The 25,280-nt window shown below is 36.1% G+C and overlaps 1 protein-coding gene across 5 annotated transcripts in view; it reads left to right on the top strand.

Annotated features, from left to right (window-relative positions):
- The window catches only part of KIAA0319 (KIAA0319 ortholog), a 122,195-nt gene that overhangs the window by 26,161 nt on the left and 70,754 nt on the right, over positions 1 to 25,280 (top strand). For 3 of the 5 annotated variants that reach the window (XM_074272771.1, XM_074272753.1, XM_074272762.1), the window contains exons 2-5: positions 1,358 to 1,522; positions 14,724 to 15,487; positions 22,195 to 22,387; positions 24,670 to 24,768. In XM_074272771.1, coding sequence (XP_074128872.1) covers positions 1,474 to 1,522; positions 14,724 to 15,487; positions 22,195 to 22,387; positions 24,670 to 24,768 — 1,105 coding nt within the window. In that variant the 5' untranslated portion in view covers positions 1,358 to 1,473. The remainder of the gene's footprint in view (positions 1 to 1,357; positions 1,523 to 14,723; positions 15,488 to 22,194; positions 22,388 to 24,669; positions 24,769 to 25,280) is intronic. The other 2 variants (XM_074272780.1, XM_074272788.1) reach the window with 2 other exon arrangements.

Raw genomic sequence — 25,280 nt, 5'->3', positions numbered from 1 at the left:
AGTGGAAGAGAAAAGAAACTCAAAAATATAATAGCTCCAAATAGAAGAAGTACATAATTAGCTGTACTTACTTAGTAATTTAAAAAAAAATCCTATCTACCAATTATGCAAAAGATTTTGTTGAATTCTGGCTAATAAATGTTTGTCCTTAACATCAACTAGTTATTCTTACAGACTAATTTGAAGGTGTTTTTTATGTTTCTAACAACAGTCCATTAAACTCTCCATTTATAAGATTTTAAACAGGCTAGAAAATTTTGTTTCCAAATTTAAGTATGGCTCTGAGTTTTATAGGTAACAGGTTTTCAGTAGCAAAATCTTAAAACAATAAATATATTTCCCAACATCTATATTTTATATGGATTGTGTATATTATTTTTGACTCTTTTTATTTCACTCTGCATTACTTCATGTAAGTCTTTGCATGTTTCTTTGTATTTATCACATTTGTTATTTTGTTTTTAAAACATTTTAATAATAGTTGTTTATTTTCAAAATATATACAAAGATAGTTTTCAATGTTCCCCCTTGCAAAACTTTGAGTTCCAAATTTTTCTCTTTCTTTCCCCCATTTTCTCACCTAGACAACAAGTAATTCAAAATAAGTTAAGTATGTGCAATTCTTCTAAACAATTTTCAACATTTATCATGCTGCACAAGAAAAATCAGATCAAAAAGGAAAAAATGAGAAAAAAAGCAAGCAACAACAAAAAAGATGAAAATGCTATGTTGTAATTTACATTCTGCCCCCATAATTCTCTTTCTGGATGCTGATGGCTCTCTCTATCACAAGTCTATTAGAATTGGCCTAAATCACCTCATTGTTGAAAAGAGCCACGTCCATCAGAGTTGATCATCATATAATCTTTGTGTTATTGTGTACAATGTTCTCCTGGCTCTACTCACTTCACTTAGCATCATTTCATGTAAGTTCTCCAGGCCTCTCTGAAATCATCCTGCTGATTGTTTGTTATAGAACATTTGTTATTTATTATAGCACATGTGCCATTTTTTCCCTAATTTCTCAATTGATAGTCATAAACTCTATTTCCAATTTTTTTTGTTATCACAAAAAATTGCTATAAATATTCTGTATATATGTCTCTCTATAGCACAAATAGGATTAGAGTGAAAGGATTGTAGGCTCATGCCTGCTCTGAAATTCCTTGATCACAGTAACAAGATGTTAAATGATGAACAAAGCTCAGAATGAGGTCTTTTAATTAAGTACAATGTTTCTCCTACTGTACCATATTTAAATTGGTATTTTTGCAAAGTTAAGTAGCAGAGAGACAATTTACCTTGCTTTTCCATTCAATTACTCTTCTGTTTCTTTCTTGTCTCTTTGTCTTTACAGTTGTTTGGGGCCAAAGTTATATTAAACATCATTAAAGGAAACCAGCTACTGTGTACTCTCCCAAGGTCAGGAGTCAGAAGACTAAGAAACAATTGTCCATACAGCACAGAAAGATTATGGATTCAAGTCTATGTTATGCATTGTTGTTGCTGGGGACCACTGCAGGTAGGAAGCATTCACTTCTTAAGACCTATATATATGTCATCCTTGAGCACCTTGAACACGGAATAAAAAGTAATTTTTTAAAAATTAAATTTTATAATATTTCCAAACAAAGATCATTCATCTCTCTCTCCTTTCTACTCTCCCCTTCCCTACCATATTGGGAAAGTAAGAAAGACAAAATCCTAGTTACAAACATGTATAGTTAAAACAATATTGTTATTGGCCATGTCTTTAAAAAAACTGTCTTGATCTACAGTTTAAATTTATCATCTGTCAGATGTGGGCAACATGTTTCCTCATGAGTCCTAAGAAATTATAGTTCATCATTAGTTTCATCAGAGTTCCAAATTTTGTGTGTGTATGGGTGTGTGTGTGTATGTGTGTATGTGTGTGTGTGTCTATGTATGCATACAAATGCATGTGTGTGTATCCATATAATATGCATGCATACATACAGAGGAAACATTTTCTTAATGTATATATAAATATGAATTTTCTTTGTGAATATTATATATAAATATACACAAAGCATTTATATATGTAGATACAAATGTAGATTTACATTTATGCCTACAATGTATATATATGTGTGTAATATGTATTATATTTATGTTTCATTTAAATCAGCCAAATTATAACTTTTTACTCTCCCACCCCAACCTTTTGAAAAAATCTCAGTCATTGAAAACACAAGAAAAACAAAATCTATTACACATAGGTAGTCAATTAAAATAAATTATAATAGCTTTTTTATTTTTCCAAATACATGAAAAGATAGTTTCAACTTTTGCCTTTGCAAAACCTTGTGTTCCAAATTGTTCTCCCTACCTCCTTCTCTAAACAGCAAGCAATCCAATATAGGTTAAACTTGTGCCATTCTTCTAAACATATTTCCATATTCATCATACTGCACAAGAAAATTCAGATCAGTAAAAGGAAAAAAAAACAGTCAAATAAACAACAACAATAAAACATGAAAACATTATGCTTTGATACAAAGTCAGTCTCCATAGTTCTCTTTTTGGATGGGGATGGCTCTTTCCATCACAAGTCTATTGGAATTTCTTTGAGTCACATCACTATTGAAAAGAGCCAACTCCATCACAAGTGATCATCACATTATCTTGTTATTACTCCGTACAATGTTCTTTTGAGTCTATTCATTTCACTTAGCATCAGTTCAAGTTAAGTCTTTCCTGGCTTTTTTGAAATCAGCCTAGTCATTATTTCTTATAGAACAATAATATAAAATAAATTTCTAACTTAGATATATACTTAGAAATTTTTCTCTCAGATTTCCATTCTTTATCACTTGAAAAAGAGTTATAAGTATTTGTACATCCTTAGAATTTATTTCCTTTAGGATTAATGCCTTTCTTAATTTACTGTACCTCTAATTCCTCCTCTGTATTTCTTCCTGTCCTCTCCTTCAGTATGTGCAATAACTTTTTCCTAATTTGCCTTTTCCTTCTTCACTATTTCTCTCTTCTCAATCCCTCCAGTGTATCATTTTTTTCCTTTTTTTTTCTTTATTAAGATTATCAAAAAAATAACAGAACAACTCCCCACTTTTGTCAAATTAGACTCCTTTTATGTGATAGGGATCAGAGGGACATATGTATCATGTAATGTAAGCAACTTTTCTGTTCAGTCATTTATCATTGTTCACTCCTTTTAATGTTTCTCTTCATTCCTTTGTTTCTACTTCAAAGTTTTTACACAGCACTGGTTTTTTCAATATGAATGTTTGGGGGGCAGTTAGATGGTGCAATAGATAGAGTACTGACTCTGAAGTCAGAAGAACTTGAATTCAAATCTTATCTTAGACACTTCACATTTATTAGCTATGTGACCCTGGGCAAGTCACTTAACTCCAATTGCTTTGCAAAACAAACAAATAAAAACCCTGAATGCTTGGAAGTTCTCTATTTCACTAAAATTTCATTTTTTCCCCTATAACATTATCCTCAGTTTTTTGGGGATAAATTATTCTTGATTCTAAGCCCATATCCTTTGCCTTCAGGAGTATCATTTTCCAGATTCTCCTTTTCTTTATAGTGGAACCACCACTATAATTAGGCAGGTAAGTGGCAAAGTAGATAGTACTGAGCCTAAAGTAGGAAGACTCATCTTCCTGAGTCCAAAAAAATCTGATCCCAGTTGTGTGACTGGGCAAGTGACTTAACTTTGTTTTCATTTGTAGAATGAGCTGGAGACATTTCTTTGCCAAGAAAAGGTCAAGAAGAGCCAGACATGACTGAAATGAACAAAAATAACTATTACTATAATTGAGTGATGAGGGAGGTGACACAGTGGGTACAATGCTGGGCGTAGCATCAGAAGGACCTGAAATCAAATCCAGCCTCAGATACTAACTGTATGATGCTGGCAAGTCACTTAACCCTTGTTTATCTCAATTTCCTCAAATATGAAATGTGGATAATAATAGCTTCTACCTTGAAAGATTGTTTTGAGGATCAAATGAAATAATTGTGAAGTGCTTAGTACACTATATTAAATATTAGTTATATTATTATTACTAAATTGTGTGTGATTCTGACTATGGCTCTTTCTTTCTGGCTACTTGCAGCATTTTTTCTTTGACCTGGAAGAGCAGGATTTTAGATATGATGTGCTTGGGAGTTTTTATTTGTAGGTTTCTTTCTATTTTTACTTTGCCTTCTTCTAAGATTCTGATCTGGGAAGTTTTCTTTTAAGAGTTTTTTGAAATATGATATCCAGATTCTTTGTTGTTCTTGTTTTTCATGGCAATCAGATGAGTCAGTGATCATCAAATATTTCTCTTTGATCTGTTATGTAGATCATTTGTTTTTTGCTGTGCAATGCTTTGTTTTCTTCCCATTTTTATGCCTTTAAATTTAGTTTTAATATATCTTGCCACCTCATGGACACATTGTATTCAGTAATAAGTCTCTCATGACTAGAATTTTAATGGAGCTTAGAAGGACAAAGTTTAGAAGTATTTGTTAGGAGGAGTGTTTTTCAGAATTTAGGAAAATATATATTTCAGAAAGATATTTCATTAATAAAGTAAATGCTACCTCACCCTATAAATTATTTTCAGTTCTGAGTCTAAATCTCCTATAAAATATATGGCTGCTGGATAAATTAGATGGCAATCAACATGGCTCAAATTTAATGGTACGAGATGCTGCCTAAAATTAATATCTTAAGAGTGAACTAAGTGCAATACTCTTTTTTTCTTTCTATTCCCATTTTTTCATGTTAAGAAAGTTTTACTTCTTTCTATGAATGTTTCAAGTGTCTCTTTTATTACTAAATGCTCATCTTTCTTCATTTATGATTAAACTTAGATTTTCTAGGTAGGTGGGCTGTATCCTGAGTTTCATTGTTCCATTCTCTCCTGAGTTTTCTGGTGAGTGCAGAGTACTTTGTAGTGTTATTTGAATTTTTTTTCCTTCATATTTGAAGGTCATTTTTGATGAGGTCTAGATAAGGGGAAACTAAATGAAATTAGGGTTAATTGAAGTCTAAATGGCAGGTTCGGGATACAGGGAGTCAAATAGAGCTCCCCTGCAACCCCTTTGGATTTGGCGCAAGGATAGAGTTAAATGAGACCTAGTAGCGGTGCAGAATCAATCCCCTGTAAAGGAATTTACAGACCCAGATTGACAAAAGAGGTTTATTATGGGGTTTGGAAGTAAGGTTAAAGTCTAGTTAGTAAGAGGTGTTAGGTCAAGAGAGGAGGACACCAGAACCAGAAGTTCCAGTGGGCAGAGAGTTGACATGTTTTTACCCTCTGCAAAGAGAGAACTCCAGCTTGGCTCTTTTATAAGGAGAGATTTAGCTAAAGGGGCCTATGGTTGCAGTCCCAGGTTGGTTCCTCACTGGGCTAGAATTTGTTAGGTGGGGGTTGGGAAACCTGAGCAGATCATTAGAATGGGAACTGGGACAGCCTAAGTTGGCTCAGATCCGATGGGGGCTGGGAGAGCCCACATATCTCCCATTGGAATTCAAAGGGGTACTTTTGACCAGGATTTGTGAATCAAAAGTCCTAGTTTCTTCAGCTATGAGGGGTTGGGAATCAGAAAGGAATAAATCAATCTGAAAGGATTAGTCATAAAGGGACCACAACCAGCATCAATTTTCTTGATTGCTTACAAAACTTGTTTCTGAATTGAATTGTTAAAATTAATCATGTATCTTGTAGTGTGTGACTTTGTGTTTTATTTTGTTTTGTTTTGTTTCCTGGAGGTAATCTATGAATTCTTTCAATCGGTATTTCATTTAAAGTGTTCAGAAGTTCTGGGCAATTCTCTATTATTTCTTGCACTGGTATTTGGAATACCATCATATTCTTGTGGGAGACCTATGATGCTTACATTGTTCCCATATCCTGTCTTCAAATTTTGTATATTTTGTATGTAAAGTTTATTTTCTATAAGTACTCTTAAAACCTTTCTTCTTCTAGATTTTCCTTCACTTCTGTGTATTTGCATTCCAGTTCTATTGTTCTCTCTTTTTTTCTCTTTGGTGAGAAGTGCTATTGTTGGTTCCACTTTTTTATTTTGTCCAATAATTCTGCTGTGCCGGACATAAATTATACCTTCACAAGTATTTCCATGTTCTCCTCACATTCTGTTGAATAATTTTCCTTTGTTTTGTGTGTGCTTTTGCACATAATAAACACTTCATCAGTGCTTTGTCATTCATTCATATCATGAAGTAAATGATGGTACAACTTTTAAAAGATTCTGGTTTGTTTCTGCAATAGCATACACTGCGAAATAAATCATTGTATGTAACTACTTGGTTTCTTTATTCTACTGTAAAAATAGTGGCAAACTTCTGTGCTACAAATGATTTCAGAAGGTTCAGTGGAGAAAGAGAGGAAAAGGGGCAGAATTCAATGTCACATCACATTCTTCTTCCAAAGAATTGAAAAGTCAAAATACAAAAATTAACTTCATAGCACCAGTGCAGCAACACTGAACTACCAGTGCTAGGTCAAAGAGCTAAGGAATAGAGGAAGTAGAACAAGACACCAGAACAGAACTCTGTGTATACCACTAAGCCTGAGGGAAAGAGCTCAGCATTCAGTTGGGACCTGTTCTTTTCCTGCCCCCACAAAATCACTTGAGGCAGAGATCTATGCTAGTGAATAGTGAATTAATTGCTCATTGTAGGAGGAGGCTAAGATTCTTAGATTTAGCCCTGAAGGAAACCACCATCAAAGGATGTCAGAAGCCAAACAATAGGGGAAAATAAGGAGAGTGGTGGGAGTGAAAAGGCTAAAATTACCAAAAATCTCAAGAAGATGAAAACTCAAAAATCTTGAATGTGCACATATATATATCAAAAATGAAAACATTAACAAAAGGAAACCTTTCTTCCAAATCTAATAAATGAGTTCAAGCATCTATCAATAAATAAAACCAAAAGACAAAGAAAAAATTTTCTCAAATCAAATGAATCCTATAATTATACTCACATACACACATATTTCTGGACATATACACAGAGAGTGTCTGTAAAGTAAAATAACATATATTTGGGAATTATTTGGAGAATATTTTATTTTCTAAAGAGTAGCACTTACTTGCTGTCAGGATTTAAAAACTTGAAATCAGGCATAATCATTCTCCACATCATAGCCCACAAATCATAATCCCATGTTTCCATCAATGTTATAAAGTTGAATAAAATCAGATACACAGGGTTATAATCTCATGTATTCCCCAAGGAGACAAATCTTGTTAAATAGGTTCAATATGTATCAATCAAGCCATATACTAATTTTAGGGGTGAGATTTACATATCAGTAGTTACCAAGAAAACTTAGTAGACATAAAATGAAACAAAGATGAAAGCAATATAATAATTATCATCAGTATTCAATACTTTCAATTTCTCTTGAATATACATCTGATTCCTGGAAAAATCTTCCCTTGGACATTTTAGAATAGGTCTCATTCTCAAAGCAATTTTGTATCAGTTTCTTTCTAGTAGAATTTTTTTTTCCTCTGGATCCAAGACACTTGCAAAGTTCTAGATAATTCTACTAAATTCTACAATTTAGAATACCCTCCTAAATTTGTTTTTTCCAATAATTAGGTCATGTAGTAAAAACCTATTCAAGCCTTGTGATTTTAATCCTACTAATAATAGAAATATACAAAAAATATCAATTAGGAACTCATAGTTCACTTGAAACTTCAGAGAATTTTGATTATTACATACCATTGATTCTATCTATCTTCTTTATAATCATCAATGCAGTTTTATGTGTAAAATCCTGAACTCAATTTTTAGGACATATTATAACATGTTCAAGACCTATATACATACTTATATGGCCTTTTTCTGCTTTCTTTCTGCTAATTCCTCTTATAGAAAGAGGAGAGACTTTAAGAACATAATCTTATACATAAATATATAGCTACCAGTACTTACTGTAAATAGGTGCTATTTATCCCTAAGTTCAACATTACACAAATGAAATGGTTTAAAAAAATTTTATTCAACTGAAAATGTAATAAATAACAAAAGATATAGAATGGGATATTTTAAAATGCTAGGTAATTAATACCAAATTACCTTTAGAGAACAGTTTATTAAAAATGAATTATCTGTAACAAAATATGTTCAGTTGTCAACTATACTTAAAAGAAATAGATTTTATACAAAAAATACAACTCTTAAAAACCCTTTAAATAATGGAAATAAAGGAAATTTTCCCTGTTGGTCAGGGAATTAAATGAAGAGGTTAGTGGCAGGTTTGGGGTTCAGGGAACCAAATGAAGAGGTTTGATTCCTCTAGATTCCCCTAGGTTTTGGCATAGGGCAGGAAGTTGGGGGAACCCCTTCTGGCAGTGCAGAGGTCTTTTGTAAAGGAATTTACAAACCCAAAAAGCTAAATTGGTAAATGAAGTTTATTATTGTCATTGGAAAGTCAGTCTTTGCTATGCATGAATAGAAAGACTGAATTCCTTGGTGGCAAGATCCTGACAGAGAACTAAAGGTTCTAGCAGAGAAATCCCAACAGAGAGATATAAAGCATGAAAGGAAATAGGTGAGAAAGATAAAGAATATCATTTCAGCGGGCAGAGGCTGCTGCTTTGCCAGGAAGAGAGATTCCTTAGTATGACATATTAGGTCCTCTGCAAGGACTGAGTCCCTACTTGGCTCATTTTATGTCTAGAAGCTGGGGGCAGTTATTGATGGGGGCTGGGTGCAGCCTGGGCTGGAATTAGAATATAAAATCTTAGAATTGATTGAGTGTCTCTAGGCTGATCTTCACCTCAATGGGGAGCTTAATCAGTAGTGAGTGTTATCAATGGGAGTGGTGCCCCATCTCTCAAGATAACAGAATGAAGCTGTTTATCCTGTGTTGGGGAGGGCTTTTACAGAGGCCAGCATTCAAGGAGACTTTTTTCCTTGAAGGAGTTTCAGAGAAAGAGTTTCAGGGTCCCCCTTTCATTTTTAGGCTCCCTTCATGAGAAACATAAGTATTTATATGCATTTAAGGACATTCCAATTCGTCATCATTTCAGCACATGCTATATAGTTCTGTTGTTTTTTAGTTGTGTCCAACTCTTCATGATTCCACTTGGGTTTTCTTGGCAGAGAATTCCTTCTCCATTTCATTTTATAATGAGGAACTGAGGCAAACAGAGTGACCTGCTCAGGGTCACATAGGTAATAAGTGACTTGAGGACAGATTTGAATTTGGCACTTCCTGATTCCAGATCTGGCACTTTACTGAACCATCTAACTGCCCTATATGCTCTACGCACAAGTTTTCCTACAATTAAATTATCTCTACAATCAATCATCTTCGTGGAAAGTAATTTATGAATTGTCTTGTATTATCTAAATAGGAAATCCTAAATCAGTTTGTTATTTAAATATAGAAACTTAATTACTGGATAAACAACAAATTTAAATAAAATAAGATTTCCCAATAAAGTAACAATGGGACAAATGAAAAATCCAAGAGACATAATTTCTGGGTAATTAATCATTTTATTAATTGTGGCTAGAGAATTATTTATAAAAGGCTTGCTATTTAACTTTCATAACCCAAAGACAAATCTTGGAGGTGACGCATGCTTATATATACTTGGAAGAGTGGGTGTTTCCAACAGATTGAAATCAGTTGAAAATGATTAATAGTTATTGAGAGAATGAATATTATAATGAGACTTACTTTTTTTTAAAAAATAAAGCTTTATTTTCAAAAAATGTGCATAGAAAGTCCTCAACATTCATAATCCCATGTTCCATTTTCTTTTCTCTCTTCCTTCTCCTTTCCCCCTCCCTCAGATGGCAAGCAATCCAATCCATGTTAAACATGTACAATTCCTTTCTATATAAAAAAGGGACTCATTGTAATGGGGAACTGAAGGATTTACTTACTTTACTCCTCTCTATTCAGATCTTCTCCAGCTTTGGACAAAATAGATAAAGGAACCTACCTTCTACCCAAGCCTGTCTTGAGTAGAACATAATAGGCCAGAGTTCGCCTAGATCTGTTCCCTTTATGAATACTGGCATTTCCATTCATATACATTCAAGACCCATAATTACTGATTTTTCTCCTTGGGCCTTTCCTTCTTCATGTACAAGTGGGGGGAAAAAATCAAAGATTGGATTTTGGAATCTATTTTTCTTTTATCCATCCTGAGCTTGGGGTAGCTAGATTCTTTACCACTTCATAGCTTAACCAACCCTGGGGATCTCACTCAGGCAGTGGGCTTCATTGCCAGATGGAGTGAGGTTGGAACAGGCCTGACCACAGTGATAACCAGATGCTTTTGCTTGCCATTTGTTAAGAGGAAAATGCTTTGTTCTGTCTTCCATCCTGCCCGGATTAATAAGGGAAAACTCAGGACAATGAGTATTAAAAGTAGTTTATTTAAGTACATTAGTTGGTAGGCTAATCATCAGAGTTCAATAAAAGATTCAAGATGTAGCTAACTTCTATTGATACCTTTTGTGATGAAAGAAAAGCTATTCTGAGAAGTCCATGTCAACAAAAAGGGGGTGGGTTATCGCATCTCAGTTCCACTGCAATTACTTATTCATGATGTTTGTCCGGTACAAGCAGGTAGGGATGATTTGGCAAGGGATAAATAGCAGGTAATACAAAGCTGTAGACAGAGTGACTCAGCTTAACTGTCAATACTCCACGTTAGAGCTTGTCACACTAACCAATCTACAACTTTTTTTTTTTTTTTTTAAATTTTCATTAGTAAATGAGACTAGACTGCAATATTTTTTTAAATAAAAAAAATGTTCTAGTTCTGTATACTGGCTCTTGGCTTTTTTCCAGGAAAATATACATACAGCTTGAGAGTTTTTGTTTTTGCCTTCTGAAACTTTGAAAACAGAATAACAAAAAATATTGACTCAAAAGTTAGAAGTTAAAGATTGTCTGATCCAACCATTTTGGCATTATGAAATTCTATGTGGTAATTCACTTCCAAGAGGCTGTACAGGATTTTAAAAACTTTACTGTGAAGGTTCTTTTCCTTCCCAGATATGCTCCAATCTTAGGGTCCTTTCTTCAATTGTCTCTTCTTTTCATGGTCATTAATACTTCTCTTGGGAGGAATCTGTATCTTCTTCCCTCATCCTTCTGATAACAGGCCTACAATAGTATATTCTTAAAGTAAAGCTAAGTCTCACTGCCCTATTTAAATATTTTCTCAAGAACTTTTGTAGAAAGGTTTCTGTGCCTTTAGTGCCTTTAACTTTTACTAAATTTACCACATAATTAGCTCCTAGAGTCTGGACACTGTCATGATTGAAATTAAAGTGAATTGAGAGATAATTTATTGTCAGTAACCAATAAATTGAGTCAGCGAAGTCTCTAGCAGTTTCACCTTGCCATGCCTTCTGAGAAATCCTAGTCATGTCCCCGAGTTTAAATTTTCCCTATAAAATCTGCTTATGGGCCATCCCATAGTTCCTGCCCTCCTGTGGGTCAGTCTGCCATGGCATCTGCCTCATGGTGTCTTTCTCCTCACTCCTTCTCCATGCCACATGGTATCTCCCTTGACTCCACTCAACCCCACTTCTCCTCCTTATAGCTAAACTAACTCTTTTAGACCAGAGCTTCCACCTCCACATTCAGGTTCCTCCACTCATCAAAGGAAACTTGTGGAGTAGTGTTAGAGAGGAATATAGAGGTCAAGGTTTCTCTCAGAAAGTGAGTTAAGTCAGGAAGGAAGGGGCAGGGCTGACTTATTTCCCTGGGGAATAGGGTGGGAAGGGATAGTTAGGCTGTGGATTGGAGATCTATGGGAAAAAATCACTGGTACTCATCATGCCTTCTGGAACCAACGACTGTAATTCTCAGATGATAGGTTTTGTCTGCAGACATGCATGTCTGATGAAATCAATTTGAATTTTAGTTAAGTGGGTGAGGTTACAAAACAACTTAGTTTAGTAATGGGTGACATTTTGTAAGTAGTAATACAGTGGTGAAGATTCAATTTACAATAGAATTGAGTCCTGAGTGGAAGTAGTTACATGACAAAACTTGACCTTTTAGGCAAGTTTAGGCAAGTTTCTCTGGCATATAGGTGAGGTGTAGAGTTTTAAAAATAATGAGTTTGTATTTACTTGGTGTGGAAGAATAGTAAACCCATACCTGCTTGATTGTCATAAAAATAGAATTAAATTTAATTTTCACTTTTATTGCATTCATTTTATTCCCAGCCATTTAGCTGAGAGAATGCCATCCCAGCTTACAGTTGCAACTACAAACTGCCTTGAACATGTTTAGACTGAAGTAATTTCTGAAAGCTGCCTGGCAATACCACTTTGGGAAAAATATCTGGGTAGCCAAAGCTTTCTATAGCTGATTAGAAAATTTTGCTGCCTCTGGACTCAGTCATGTAAAGCCTGTGCTGGCTCTCTTTGTTGGCTGCAGCTCCCTTGTTGTTTCTTTTAGAGTCTCTTATGAAATTTCCCTGCTGCTTTTCAAGTTCTCAATGCCCTCAGTTTCTCCCCACAATAATTCTCAGTGGACCCATTGCAGATGGTGCAGAATGGGAATGTACTTTAGTTCATCTAACCAGGCAGATCCTCAGCACAGATGTAACCTACAGACAAGATGTTTCTTTTTGTAAGTAATCTGCTAGTGGCTACTGGATGTTTCAAGAGCCACCTGTTAGTGGCTGCTGGGGATCTAATTCTGACCAGCAGAATAGATCTCTTCATGTGATGATAACAATACAAGGACACAGAGGCAGTTGTGTTCTCTGACCTCTCTCCTCTTACCTTTGCCTCCAATTTGTTTCTTTCCCAATTCACAAAGAACATCTGTGCCAGTAAAAGAGGATTTGCAAATTCCTTCAAGTGTGTTATAATTTACAGCTATGGCATAAAGGGTTGAAACTCTGAACAGGTGCATTTGAATCAGACAACAGAGCACTTAAGGCTAATTACTTATTAGACAATAACTCTATTAGCATATTTAGGATTTCTCTTCTCATAGTTAATGCTAGCTCAAAGTTTGGGGTTAAGAAAATTGTAAGGAGGGGTTAGGGGTGGGGTGAGGCTAAATCTGCATATAATATGTCAAACTCTTTCATATTCCTCCTAGATAGTCCCAAAATAACTTCCTTGGCTTCTGTAGAGGGCCGGAGCTCTGGAGAACTATACTTGAAACAAGGATACTTACAATAAGGTGTTAACTCAGTGTGATTGATGTGACGATGGTTCTCTAGTTCACATACACTTAGTACTTAACATGGTGATGTAATGGTTCTCTACTTCACATATACTCAGTATGATATAAGGAGGTAACTATAATAGGGTATTTAAGGCTGCAAAGGACTGGAAATGAGACATTCCATTTTTGACCATCCTCCTGGGGCTCTCCTGCCCCCTGCACTCCTTCACTAAGATCAGGGCTGGTCCTGAGATACTCCAGAAAGCTAGTCCAAATATTACAGACTTCTTTTAGGCAGCTGGTTGGTACAATATATGGAGCACTGGGCCTGGAGTTAAAAGTACCTGGGTTCAAATTCAGCCTCATTCACTTAATAGCTGTGTGACTGGACAAATCATCTGATCATTGGTTCAATTTCCTCATTTGTAAAATGGGGATCATAGTAGCACCTACCTCACAAAATTGTTATAAAGATCTCTCAATTAATAAACATTTATTTAGCACCTACTGCATGCCAGGCATCGTGTAAATGTTGGGGATAGAGGTATGGATAAAGACAATCCCTTCCCTGAAGGAGCTTTCAATCTAGTCAAGAAGACAACATACAAAAAGAAGCTGAAAAGCTTGAGGATGGTGTGAGAAAAGGTGTAATCCTGAAAGGGAAGAAAATATCTAACGCAGGGATGTAATGGAGACATTCAGAAGCAGTTCTGCTGGTGGGAAATGTGATCAAATAAGTTATAACCTCAGCTTAGCAGTGTCTGGCACACAGTAGGCATCTAATAAATGCTTATTCTTTCTCTTCCTGGCAGAAAATGTTTCCTCCTCTCCCTCTGAATAAGAAATTTAGATTTCATATTAGGTTTATAAGCTCACTCAAATCTAACAGGCCTGAGCTTCTAAATTATAGGAACTTGACCATTCCATGAACTCTGTATGTCCTTAGCAATAGATACCAGGAACTAGCCATTCTTGGAAATGCTTATGCTTAGGGCTGGGTGGCTTCCTCCCTGTGCATATGCAATAGATAAGGAAACATGTCAAGCTTCAAGGGTTTGGAGTGAGTCAATATGAATATATAGAATATATAGTTTTGGCCGTCTGAAAACATGAAAAACCAGCGTTCTAAACCATAGTTGAGCTTCATCCGTGGGAAGGACGCTTCGCCCGGGAAAATCTTTACACAATTCAAGTTGATTGAGGCTGAAACGGGGCTCCCAGCCGTTTGAGTTCTTGAGGTTCCCTTGAATTGGTGATGTATTCTCTTCCTCTATCTGCTATAATTGTCATATTGTTAATTGTTCTTATTTCTATTTGTTTTTTATGCAAATCTAAACTATCTATACCTTGTCCTATTTGATTAAAACCTTACTTTCATTTTCAATTGAGTCTGAGAGCGTCATTTATAGGAGTGAATCTGAACACATACAACTTTTCTTAATACACCCTCCCAGTCTTGTATATTTGTTTGCTTTGCTATGGGATGCAGGCAGGATGAGGGTTCCTCTGCCTAACTTCAGTCTATCTTGTTTACAGGTTATCTCTGCGAGCAATGCAGGGATGGAGGAACCTACTCAAACGCAGTTATTTCCCCCAACCTGGAAACCACCCAAATCATGCGGGTGCCTCAAGCCAGCTCTATGGCTGCCTGCACAGCTGCCTGCTGTGACCTGCCCAGCTGTGACTTGGCCTGGTTGGTTGAAGGCCGGTGCTATGTTGTGAACTGCCAGTACCAGGACAGCTGTGAGCCCAGAACAATAGAGCCTGTCAAGTCCTATCTTACTTTTGTGCTGCGGCCAGCACAGAGGCCATCCTCCCTACTAGAATATGGACAGGTGATTTCCAGCAGGGGTCATCCCATGGTGATTCCGGGAGGCCCGTCGGAGGAGGCTAGCAGACTCAGAAGCTTCCCCTTCTTGGGAAAGGGCCCTAGCTTAGAAGAGCTGCCTGAATACACGGATGACTACAGGGAAATGGAGCAGGACACCTTCCAGGCCAGTGGCAAGCAGGCGGCAAAGGCCAGTATTGACTATATGGACTGGGGTCTGCTGCCAAGCACTGAGGGTCCTTTCAATTCTTCTGTGGAAAATGGCCATTCTCTGGCAGAGAAAGAGAACGGGAATGTCAGGTTAGATCATCTGGAAAGGGGGAATGAATCAGAGTGGGCCACTGTCCTGGATCACTTTCCTGAGGGAAAATTGTCACCATCCCCAGAGAAAATCCCACTTTCTGGGAAGACACAAGAAAAGGAGGAAGCCATTCAGCCTCCTGGACAGGCTAGCAACAAATCTGGAGAAGAGGTAAGTGCCAGAAGTGGCTGGGTGCCATGGCTTCTGTGCGTTTAGTCACTCAGCAGGATGCATAGAATGTACCACACTACCAGGGTTTGTAGGGGCCTGGAAAACAGTTGGCAGAAATGAGCCTGACTTGATATTCATCTAGGTTTCACATTGTTGTTTAAAGATCAGAGGTACAAAGGAGAGTAGCCCCAGATTTATGAGCTTATAAGAAGCAAAAACCTCAAGGGGAGGGTCCTTATTGCTATAAGCAAAAGTTGTACAGAAGCAAAAAGCCAGCTATTAGTTCCTTATCTGGGGATCAGAATGTTCTTAGGCGTCATGCTGCCCAAGACATTATAGGGAGTTAACAAAGAAGGGGGCTGATTGAAAAACAACCCCTAGAGGTCTAAGAGAAGGGGAGCTTGCAGTAATTTCCCTGTCATGGGGCCAACAGGGTGTGCCTGCAGGGGGATTGAGCACCGATACTGAGTTTGTGCTTATCTGTTGTGCACAAGAGGTAGAGACTTATCAGGGGTTTTTGCACAGGACCAAGAAGATGTCTCAGGTTATCCTTGAGGTGGGTTAAGTCATGCAGACTATGGTGAAATAGCAGTTTTCCTTTCAGGATCTTGAGGTTTCACTTTAAGTTATCTAAGCTTCTAGGGTTAGACAAGGGTTACATTAGATGTTAGGGTGGCATTTTCTTTTCTTCCTTCCTTCCTTCCTTCCTTCCTTCCTTCCTTCCTTCCTTCCTTCCTTCCTTCCTTCCTTCCTTCCTTCCTTCCTTCCTTCCTTCCTTCCTTCCTTCCTTCCTGCCTACTTTCCTTTCTTCCTTCTTTCCTTCCTTCCTTCCTTCTGATGAGGTTTGTATCACCTCTATTCCCATTGGTGATGAGGTTACTGCCAATAAGAGAGTTGTTAAAATCTCTTTTTAGTCGGCCTGCAGATTCAAAGTGAAAGAATTCACTTATCCCGAAATATTAATGGCAAAAATGGAAGTTTATTGTTGGATAGAAACCAGTTTGCTAAGAGACTGACTTCTTTAGTGACAAAGTCCTGTTAGGGAAATGGAGTCTGGCACTGAGAAGAGAATGCCTTCTTAGTGGGCAGGGTTCTAGCAAGCTGTTTGGGCCTCTGCAAAGAGTAAGTTTAGAAACTGCCCTTTAAAAGGAATCTTGAGACTTCAATAAGCCAAGGTTGCCAGGCCCAGGTGCTTATCAGTAACCCAGATCTCCTATTGGAATTAACAATACTTCAAAGGGGTGCTTTTTGACCAGGATTTCTTTTTTCTTTCTTTTAATTTATTTTTTGTTTTTAGATTTTTTTTATTATCGCTATTTATTTACTAGATATATGCATGAGTAATTTTTCAGCATTGACAATTGCAAAACCTTTTGTTCCAACTTTTCCCCTCCTTCCCCCCACCCCCCTCCCCCAGATGGCAGGTTGACCAATATGTGTTAAATATGTTAAAGTATAAATTAAATACAATATATGTCTTCATGTCCAAATAGTTATTTTGCTGTACAAAAAGAATCAGATTTTGAAATAATGTACAATTAGCCTGTGAGGGAAATCTAAAATGCAGAATTGGGAATTCTATGTAGTGGTTCATACTCATTTCCCAGAGTTCTTTGGCTGGGTGTAGCTGGTTCAGTTCATTACTGCTCTATTGGAACTGATTTGGTTCATCTCATTGTTGAAAATGGTCACATCCATCAGAATTGATCATCATACAGTATTGTTGTTGAAGTATACAACGATCTCCTGGTCCTGCTCACTTCACTCAGCATCAATTCATATAAGTCTCTCCAGGTCTTTCTGAAATCATCCTGCTTTGACCAGGATTTCTAATTGAATCAAAGGCTCTGGCATCCCAGAAAGATAATTTATCTGAGGGGATATGCCTTCCCCAGGAGGGACTGAGACTCCAAAGGGATCACAGATCAAAAGGGAATATAATTTCAGAGTGATAATCTTAAAGGGAACATAGCTTCAGTAAAGGGAACAGTTTCCCTTCCCTTTCACTTCCTCCTTTCCTTCCTAGTGGACTATTATTTAAAAGAACAAATAGCTTTTCTGCCTTTTTCTTTCCTTCCTTCCTTCCTTCTTTCCCTCCCTCCCTTCCTGCCTTTCTTTTTTCCTTCCTTCCTTCCTAATGGACTATTATTTAAAAGAACAAATAGTTCTTCTGCCTCCACAATTCCATTACCTTAATAGTAATGTAGCAGCTCTCAACAGAAGTCCCTCAGGCAGTATCTTGGGAGGTACCAGGATTTTGTAGAGGTCAGTTCTTGATCTCTCAGCCAGTTTGCTTTCCTGACAGCATCACAGGGTTTTACATCCAAGGAGCTGGTAGGACTTAACATAATGAAGAATTAAAGATTCGGGAAACTCACCTATGACCTTTTGAAATTTTAAAAAAAACCCATGAATACAGTTGCCTGTTTGAGAGATGTTAATGTAGAGTATATATTATGTAGCTTTCCCTTAAAACATGGGTAAAGTTTTAATTTCTAATAAGCATTTAGCAAACACTATGTGCCAAGCATGCTAAACAGTTAATATTTTCTGCATCTTTAAGCAAAGGAGGTCTACAACATATAAACTGTTGTGCATCTTTTCATTAAAGTTCAATCAGCAGTGCCTGTTACATGAATAGAGGAATTGCTGCTAAAAGAGATCATTTCCTAGTGGAAAGGGGATAGTTGAAAGGAGAGAAACTGAAGCAAGATGGACTGAGTGTGGAAAAGAAGACATAGGGAAAAATGTAGAGAGCAGATGTAGACTTGAAAGAAGAACAGAGGAATTTGAACTTCTTAGAACCACAGATCTTAGCAAAGTTGTTAGGCAGCTAAGTGATGCAGATAGCATGCTAAGCCTGGAGGCAGAAAGATCTGGAGTTCAAATCCAAGCTCATATATATACTAGCTGTTTTATTCTCAATAAGTTACTTGATCTTTGTTTATCCCAGTTCCCTTAACTATAAAATAGAGATAATAATAGCTCCTGCCTCCGAGGGTTGTTGTGATGGTCAAACAATATAATAATTACAAAGCACTTAGCACAGTGCCAGGCACATAGTAGGTACTAGGTAAATGTTAGCATTATTATTATTATATCTAAAGGTAGAAGGGAATGCAGTTTGAGGTTCAACCTCTTCATTTTACAGATGAGGAAATTCTGAAACTGTGACTTGTTCATTGTTTACAAATATCAGAAGTGATGTTCAAACACAGACCCTCTAATTGCTATCTTTCTACTGTATATCTTCCATTGTCTTTTTTTCCTTTCATTTATTATCATAGCTTTTTATTTACAAAGCATATGCATGGATAATTTTTCAACATTGATCTTTGCAAAACCTTCTGTACCAAATTTTTCCTTCTTTCCCCCCATTCCTTCCTCTAGATGGCAGGTAGTCCAATACATGTTAAATATGTTAAAATATACATTAAACCCAATATATGTATACATATTTATACAGTTCTCTTACTTCACAAGAAAAATCAGATTTAGAAAGAAAGAAAAAGACCTGAGAAGGAAAACAAAAAATGTAAGTAAACAATAACAGAAAAATGCTATGTTGTAGTCCACACTCATTTCCCACAGTCCTCTCTCTGGGTGTGGATGACTCTCGTCATTCTTCTCAATTCATTTTAATTGGAACTGGGTTTGAATAATTTCATTGTTGAAGAGAGCCACGTCTGTCAGAATTGATCATCACATAGTATTGTTGTTGCCGTGTATAATGATCTTCTGGTTCTATTCATGTCACTCAGCATCGGTTGATGTAAATCTCTCCAAGCCTCTCTGTGTTCATCCTGCTGGTCATTTCTTACAAAACAATAATATTCCATAACCTTCATATACTATAATTTACCCAACCATTCTCCAATTGATGGGCATCCATTCAGTTTCCAGTTTCTAGCCACTACAAAGAGGGCTGCCACAAACATTTTGGCACATACAGGTCCCTTTCCCTTCTTTAATATCTCTTTGGGATATAATCCCAGTAGTAACACTGCTGGATCAAAGGGTATGCACAGTTTGATGACTTTTTAAACATAGTTCCAAATTGCTCTCCAGAATGGCTGGATCCATTCTTCAAGAAGTGTGAAGAAGATAAACCAAGGTTAGAAAAAATTATTGAATTTTACATGTTTAACTTAGATTACTTTCTGTTCAGAAGAGAAGGGTGGGGGGAAGGAGAGAGAAAAATTTGGAACACAAGATTTTGCAAGAGTGAATGTTGAAAACTATCTTTGCATGTATTTGGGAAAATAAAAAGCTATTATTATATAAAAAATTTCTCCAGGATTTTATTTATAATTATCAATGAGATAATTTTGAAGTAAGAAAATGTGTTTTACATCATATCATTAGCTTTTAAAAATAACTAGGCTATCAGATGTCAACCATTTTCTGTGTAATGACTGACAACACTTTCCACTCATTTATGTTGCCATTGCCACATCTTCACCATCCCTGCTTATAAAGCTTTTCAGTTCTACATTACTTATGTAATTGAGTGAACATAGACATTCAGAATTCATTCTATTAAAACTTTATGTAAAATCATTTGACTTTCCTGCTTCTGGGGGACTAATTACCTTTACATCTGCCTTGCTGCTGACTTGATTGGCAGAGAAATCCCTGAGATTATTGACGTTATTATTGACATATTAAGAAATATCAATGTATGCTACTTAGATGCAAAGTCTAGAATATGTAGAAATGAAATGATTACTGCTATTTTTTCCCTTCTCTTTTGTCTTACTGAAGTCCAAAAGGTTCAAATATAAGGCAGTTATATTAGACTTTTAGAAAAAGAAAATGTAATCAAGTCTATTTGTGAATATGATAAAGGACATTCTAAAGAGAACTTTTCAAGTGGAAGGTTTAACACAGATATATCCTTTGTATCATAGAAAATGGAAATAAAAAATTTGAAACATTTTTTCTTGCATGACCAGGGCCATGCCTTATGAGAGAAATAGTCTCTCTCATTTCTGAGAAGAATGGAATCTTAAGTTTTCACTTTAATAATTGATCAGTAGCCTTTTTGGGAATTATTGTTTGGTAACTGGAAAATCAAGTCAAATTCATGTGTGATTTATTGCCATTCAGGTAAAATTGCTTCTGGAAGGGCATAGGTCACCACTTTATTAGACAGGGTGGAAATGTGGGTTTTAGTGCCCTTTCAGTCTCTTACTTGCTTTGTGATGCTAGGCAAAGCACATAATCTCTGCTTATCTTTATCCTTTATTTCAACTTTGTAGATCATTTTCTTTTTTTAAGAGATAGTTTTTTCCAAATCACTATTGATCAGAGAAATGCAAATTAAGACAACTCTGAGGTATCATTACACATTTGTCAGATTGGCTAAGATGACAGGAACAAATAACGATGAATGTTGGAGGGGCTGTGGGAAAACTGGGACACTGATACATTGTTGGTGGAGTTGTGAAAGAATCCAACCATTCTGGAGAGCAATCTGGAATTATGCCCAAAAAGTTATCAAAATGTGCATACCCTTTGACCCAGCCATACTACTACTGGGCTTATACCCCAAGGAACTACTAAAGAAGGGAAAGGGACCTGTATGTGCCAAAATGTTTGTGGCAGCCCTTTTCATAGTGGCTAGAAGCTGGAAGATGAATGGATGTCCATCAATTGGAGAATGGTTGGGTAAATTATGGTATATGAATGTTATGGAATATTATTGTTCTATAAGAAATGACCAGCAGGAGGAATACAGAGAGGCTTGGAGAGACTTAAATCAACTGATGCTGAGTGAAACGAGCAGAACCAGAAGATCATTATACACTTCAACAATGATACTGTACGAGGATGTATGCTGATGGAAGTGGATTTCTTCAACATAGAGAAGAGCTAATCCAATTCCAATTGATTAATGATGGACAGAATCAGCTACATCCAGAAAAGGAACACTGGGAAATGAATGTAAACTGTTATTTTTACCTTCTGAATCCAATTCTTCCTGTGCAACAAAAAATTCAGTTCTACACACATATATTGTATCTAGAATATACTGTAATATATTTAACATATAAAAGACTGCTTGCCATCTGGGGGAGGGGGTTGGGGGAGGAAGGGAAAAAATCTGAATAGAAGTAAGTGCAAGGGATAATGTTGCAAAAAATTACCCATGCATATGTACTGTCAAAAAATGTTATAATTATAAAATAAAATAAAAATTTAAAAAAAAAGTGATAGTTTTAATCAAGAAAACAATTATGAAGAAATATGCAAGGAAAATCATAAAAAAAGTATATTCCCCTAGAACAGTTAAGCAAAGAAATACAAGAGTGAAAGAATGATGACTCCAAAGTCAGAGAATAGGGGTAAAAGGATTTGAATCCTTATTCTCTGTCATTGCTTGTCAGTTTGAGCAAAACATTTCAGATTTTTTTTGAGTAATACTTAGTTATCTCTCCTTCCTTCCTTCCTTTCTTGCAGTTAGGATTAAGTGACTTTCAGTCACATAGTTAGTAAATGTTAAGTGTCTTTAAGGAAAAATTTTGCAAACCTTAAAGCAGATATATAAATATGTAATTGCTATTATTCAAACACAGTATACAATTCCAGTCTTTGATACTCATTTGAGTGAGTATATTTTACAGAAAAGGTAGGTACCATTATAATGTGTGCTTGTGTTCAATTGGTTTATTCATAATAATTTATCCCTATGATTGATCTCATAGGTTCTAATGCCTTCCCATAATCCTCCTTCAGCCAACCTGGAGTTCAATCCAACTACTGAGGAGAAAAGCCCAATTGTAACATTAACCCAACACAGCTCAGATCATGGAATTGAAGTGTTTCCCACTGACACTGGCCCCTCTCAGTCCATCCTACCTGAGCAACTCACATCTCTCACTACTGCTTCAAGCACAGGTAAAGTAAAAAAAAAAAAAAAAAAAGAAAGAAAGAAAGAAAGGAAAAAAAGGCCATCGCTTTTATGGGCTATATTTTGGGTGTATTCTAGTAGACAGTGAAATTTGGGAATCCTCTCTGACCTTGCTTATTTTTTTACATCAGTAGAAGGACTAATATTTTAGAGAGGAAGTTATAATTTAATTGAAAGAGTTATGAAGAAATGAGAAAATATGGATCCTAGTTAGTACTGGCCAAGCACTTCCACTTGGGCAATTAACTTATTTTTTTTCAATAATCTTTTATTTCTTCAAATACATGTAAAGATAGTTTTCAATATTCATTTTTGTAAGACTTTGTGTTCCAAATTTTTCTCCCTACTTTACTTCCCCCACTTCCCAAGAGAATAAGCAATCTGATATAGTTTAAATATATGCAATTCTTCTAAAACATATTTCCATATTTGTCATGTTGTGCAAGAAAAATCAGATCAAAAGGGAAAAAAAAACATGAGAAAGAGACAAACAAACAAAAAAGGTTTAAAATTCTATGCTTTGATGTACTTTCAGTCTCCATAGTTCTCTCTCTGGATGCAGATGGCATTTTCCATCCCAAGTTTACTGGAATAAGTCACTTAATTTTTATGAGCCTTTTATAAAATGAGTGTCTCCGGCTTGATAAGTAAGATACTTTCATTTTCTCATCTTCTCCCCTCAGAAAGATTCATATCTATACCATAAATAAATAGCTAACACTAAAGGGAGCTAGGATGTTGTTGGATTTTTGGAAAGCTCCTAAAGAAAGGACTGTGTTTGTTTAGTAATGTTTAGCAACTTCCTGGACCAGATGTGGTGAATCCCATCTCCTTCAAGCAGTGAGAATCTCTGGTCTGTGCATGCTTCTATGCTGCACATGCAAGCTGTTTTGATCCCACTTAAATTTTATGAGTGAAACTAAGGATATTTCAGTCCTGCCAAATGGAACATTGATTGAATGAATTAACAGTGAAAAAATTAAACTTGGTTACAAAGAAGGTGTACAAGAATAGCAACTATCTGCTTTGGGTGATAGGGGAGTCTTTTTAATTCTAGCTACAATAGCTTTTTTTTTTTTTTTTTTTTTTTAATATTGAGTTTGACTGGATTTTATTTTGGACATTTTCCAAGGAGAAGGCTATTAAAAGAGATTCACAAGGTCACTTACTGTTAGGAATACTGTTTGAATAATGACACAGAAACATACACAATTACAATGAGCCTTCCAAATAACTACAGTAAGCCTTCAATATGGCACATATGGGAGTGGGATAGAGCAAAATCTGGTGGTGGCCTTGAGTTTGTAGTGCCTCATCAATTAATTGTGTTATTGTTCATATGTATCTGTCTCTTTTTGACCCCAGTTGGGGTTTTCTTGGCAAAGATACTGAAGTAGTTTGCCATTTCCTTTCCCTGTTCATTTTACAGATGAGGAAACTGAGGCAAAAAAGGTTACGTGACTTGCCTAGGTTCAACCAGTGTCTATGGTCAAATTTGAACTTCAGGCTCAATATTCTATCTATTGAGCCATCTATTTATGTGCACTGGTAAATCAGAATTCTAAACAACTGATTCCTCTCATACTTTGCTTAAGGAACTTGAGATCATATAGTGGAAGGGACCATGAAATCATAGATTTAGAGCTGGAAGAGACATTGGGTAATTGAATGCAACGCTATTTTTTGATGATGAGGAAAATGAGTCATAGAAGGATTTGTCCAAGATCCCAAGAGTCCTAGAGGAGGCTGAAAGCTTGACCTTTCATATTTTATAAGTATTTCACATTTCCCTACTCTAAGTCTGGTACTCTGTTCTATAAGCCAGGATCTCTGAGTTCGTTTAGTACTATCACCTTATTTTACAGACAAGGAAACTGAAGCTTAGAGAAGTGAAACAATTTGCCCAAGATCAGGCAAGACAGAATTTGAACCAGATTTAATTCACAGAATTTCTGCTGCTTTGGAGCTTGAGAAATACACAGGAAAAACTTATGTTTTAATATTTCAATTACATATGTCCCCTACATTAAAAAGTAAAATAATATCTATCACAGTTGGCATGGATGGAAAAATAAATGAATGTGTTTATATATTATATATTTCTATGTAATATAAAATAATTTTTGTCTGATTTTCTTTGGGTCAGTCTAGTCACTCAATCTGTATTAAGCACTTACTGTGTACCTACTTACTCCATATTACTGTGGTGAACACTGAGTGATTTTTAATGTGCTGTGCTACTCACATGTTCTTTTTAATTCATCTGTAGTCAAAGAACTCATGGTGTTTGCTGGAGACAATATACTGATCACTTTACCCCAAAATGATGTTGAGCTGAAGGCCTTTGTTGTGCCAGCACCTCCTTCAGGTGAGCTGGATGTTCCTCTATTTGCAGACCCCCTCCCTAAACAATTGATGGGTTGAGAATGGATAAATTCGACAGTCTGCTACTCAGTGTATTGGGATTGTAGGAATCTGTATCACTTTTGAAGACTGACTGAATAGAGTTAATATCAAATTATCACCTACTACCTGCCACTCCCATTAGTAAAGCCAGAATTCTATCAAAGTCCTTGCATTCCTACTCTTCCAGTATTTACTTTTGATTAAGTTGAACTGATGCTCCACCCTAAACCTTGAACTTTATCTTGTAACAAACCTAGTTTGAGTTCCTAATGCCCTTTCCCTTTTGTTGGCTGTGACTTTAGGTCACAGATGGTAAAAACAAATTGTTTTCTTGCTCAGTTTGCCAAGGGAAGGGACTAGGTCTCACCTTTCCTCCTGAAAGAAACTCCTGTAAGTTTTCTTATTGGACATCCATGTATTTAGACTTGGGTCACCCTAGGGCTGCAGGCTTAAAACCCTGTTATCTTGATTAAA

The sequence above is a fragment of the Sminthopsis crassicaudata genome, chromosome 1 (assembly GCF_048593235.1).
Source record: "Sminthopsis crassicaudata isolate SCR6 chromosome 1, ASM4859323v1, whole genome shotgun sequence".
NCBI classification, from domain to species: Eukaryota; Metazoa; Chordata; class Mammalia; order Dasyuromorphia; family Dasyuridae; genus Sminthopsis; species Sminthopsis crassicaudata.
This window is presented reverse-complemented; position numbering and strand designations above follow the sequence as displayed.